This window comes from Anopheles darlingi, chromosome 2 (genome assembly GCF_943734745.1).
Source record: "Anopheles darlingi chromosome 2, idAnoDarlMG_H_01, whole genome shotgun sequence".
Classification (NCBI taxonomy): domain Eukaryota; kingdom Metazoa; phylum Arthropoda; class Insecta; order Diptera; family Culicidae; genus Anopheles; species Anopheles darlingi.
In genome coordinates this window covers 89,239,402-89,241,901 of record NC_064874.1, presented here as the reverse complement: position 1 = coordinate 89,241,901, position 2,500 = coordinate 89,239,402, and the positions used below count along the sequence as shown (strand labels likewise).

The 2,500-nt window shown below is 53.5% G+C and overlaps 1 protein-coding gene across 3 annotated transcripts in view; it reads right to left on the bottom strand.

The window, feature by feature from the left end:
- LOC125952041 (dachshund homolog 2) overlaps positions 1–2,500 on the bottom strand; it is a 20,959-nt gene that overhangs the window by 18,127 nt on the left and 332 nt on the right. For all 3 annotated transcript variants that reach the window (XM_049681263.1, XM_049681264.1, XM_049681265.1), the window contains exon 1: positions 1,836–2,500. This exon is cut by the window's right edge and continues 332 nt beyond it. In XM_049681263.1, coding sequence (XP_049537220.1) covers positions 1,836–2,500 — 665 coding nt within the window. The remainder of the gene's footprint in view (positions 1–1,835) is intronic.

Here is a 2,500-nt window from a genome sequence, read left to right as displayed (position 1 = left end):
TCCATTTCCTGCACTTACTTAGTCAGGGGGTGGGCGTTCGGTGTTTGGAATGCAACCCGAAGTGAGCATCAACCCCTCCCCTTTCAAGCCCACCCCCCCCACACGCGGGACACACGGAATTCAGTTCGATATCAGTTACAGTGCAACCGAGAGCGAGAGAAACGTGCGAATTGAAATTACTCCACCGGCCTCCAAATGGTGTCCAGAGGAGTAGGAGAGGGGGGAGAGGGCAGGTAACCATAGTAACAAGATGGGTGCTTTGTCCCGTTTAATCTCCCACCGAGCACCGAGCAGCAGCAGCAGCAGCAGCAACATCGGCAGCAGCCATTCACAGCCACCGTGTGCGCCGCCAACGTTTAGACCCCCGAGGGGGCCTCCAAATTGTTCCTCCCAGTTTCCCCTCATTCGCTCTCTCTCTCTCTCTCTCTGTCTCTCTTTTCGATCATTCGCTCACTCGATCCATCGATCGATCGATCGAAGAGGATCTCGATCAGTGAGCTTTTTGTAAATCGAAGAAGACACAATGTACAATACATACACACACACACAATCAGAGGAGAAACATTCGGCATGGAATGGGCCAGGATTCCATAACCGCATAAATGCGAGGAGTAGTGCATTAGCCTCTCGCTGCTCTCTCTGCTCTCTCTGCTCTCTCTCTGTGTGTTAGGTCCTCGGCAGCATCATGTCATAACCGCAAACTATTTTGAGGTTTTTGAAAAGCGGTTCACAACCCAAACGGCCGCGCGCGGCAACTGTTTCCATTCTGGTGGCTGAGGCTGAGGCGCGCCCCTTGAAAAACTCGGGCCGGGGGTAAAACGGCGGTTTGGTGGTTCGGTTCGGCCGCTGGATGCGTATGCAACCGGTTGCGAAACCCCCGGGAATGGCTTCCTGCCGGGCATAAACAAGGGATTAAGAGATAGAAGATTTTGCGCTTCAATGAGTTTTCCCGTTCCATAGTAATTTAATGTTTTTTTTTTCCTTTCTTCCTCTCTCTTTCTCTCTCTCTCTGGGGTTTTTTTTTTTTTGCTCTTCTCTACTCCATGCACAGAATGCGGCTGCTCTATAATATGGCTCTGGCCACCACTATGCTCTTCTCGAGGAAATCCAGGGCCTGGCAGCACGACCACGACGACGACAGATGCACCCGGTATGTGTTCGGTTCGATTGCAGCGTTTGCCAGGGGAACGGAGCATAAGCGAACAAAACTCAAAACACCCCGGGAAACGGTAATTGCAGCCAGGCAGCCCGCGATACGAGACCGTGCCCGTGGGCGCAAAACTCTTCGAACCTTCGAACAAAATGACATGCCGCGTGTGTGTTGTGTTCTGTTCGCTGATGCTGTTGCTGTTGTTGTTGTTGTGGTATGATCGAGTAATAATTGCGCGTAAAACGGTTTTGCGACGGCGGAAAGAATCGTTAAGCGTACGTTAAGAATGGGAGGTTCTAGAGAGAGTAACGCATTCAAGAGTTAAAGACAAACAGAGATACAGAATTCCCCCAAAAACATTCCCCAAACAACATGACAGATCGACTACAGTATCTAACTACACAGGCTAAACACGCGTTGCGTTGCCGCGCGGTTGGTTCTATATCTAGTGTACTCTAGGTCGACACTAATCTTCACAACAACGATACAACGAAACGATGCAAAGCGAGCAGGAAAACGTAAAAACAACAGAAAAGGATGCGAAGGTTACATGCTGCCCCTCTGATCTGATACCTAGTCTATACATATACATGAGCATCACGCCGCGAGACCAGCACACCACCAGGAATGTTTGCGCAGGCAGGTAGTAGTAGTCTCCCCTAGCAGTTGAGGTTGATACACTCACCTAGCAGTGGTGCAGTCACGGTAGAGGACATCAAAGTCCTTGCAGGACAGCAGCTTACAGCGGTTGACGCCGGGCTGGATCGCACCGAGACCGCGCAGTATCCGCACCTGCTCAACATTGCAGACCAGCGGCACGATGTCGAGCCGTTTCAGCTTGGTGTAGACGGTGTGGAGACCACCGACGAGATGCTTGAGGAACAGCTCGAACGCTTGCGGAAGACAAAGCATCGTTTCACCCTGTATCATGAAGGCGGCCACCTTCTGGCCCCGGTAGTCGACCAGTTTGCACTCGTTGGCCGTTGGATCGGAGCTGGAGATCGGCGGTGGGCTGTTGTACGAACGCGGTGGCACATGGTGATGGGCGGCGGCCATCAGATCGAGCGGACTAGCGTGGTGCATGAAGGAGTTGAGCAGACCGAGCCCGTGCGGCGGTATGTGCGACAGATTTTGGGCCATCCGCGGTCCCATCCCGACCATACCCATGCCGCTGCTCGGTGTCGAGACGTGCGGTGGGCTGCCAAGCTGCGGGTGTCCCCCCAGGTGGCCCAACATCTGGGCCTGGGCGGCCCCAGCACTCAGCGGACTAGACGAAAGCTGGCGGCCCGGGCCAGTGTGATTGTTAAGCGCGGCATTGCTGCCACCGTTGTTGTTGCTGCCACCATTGTG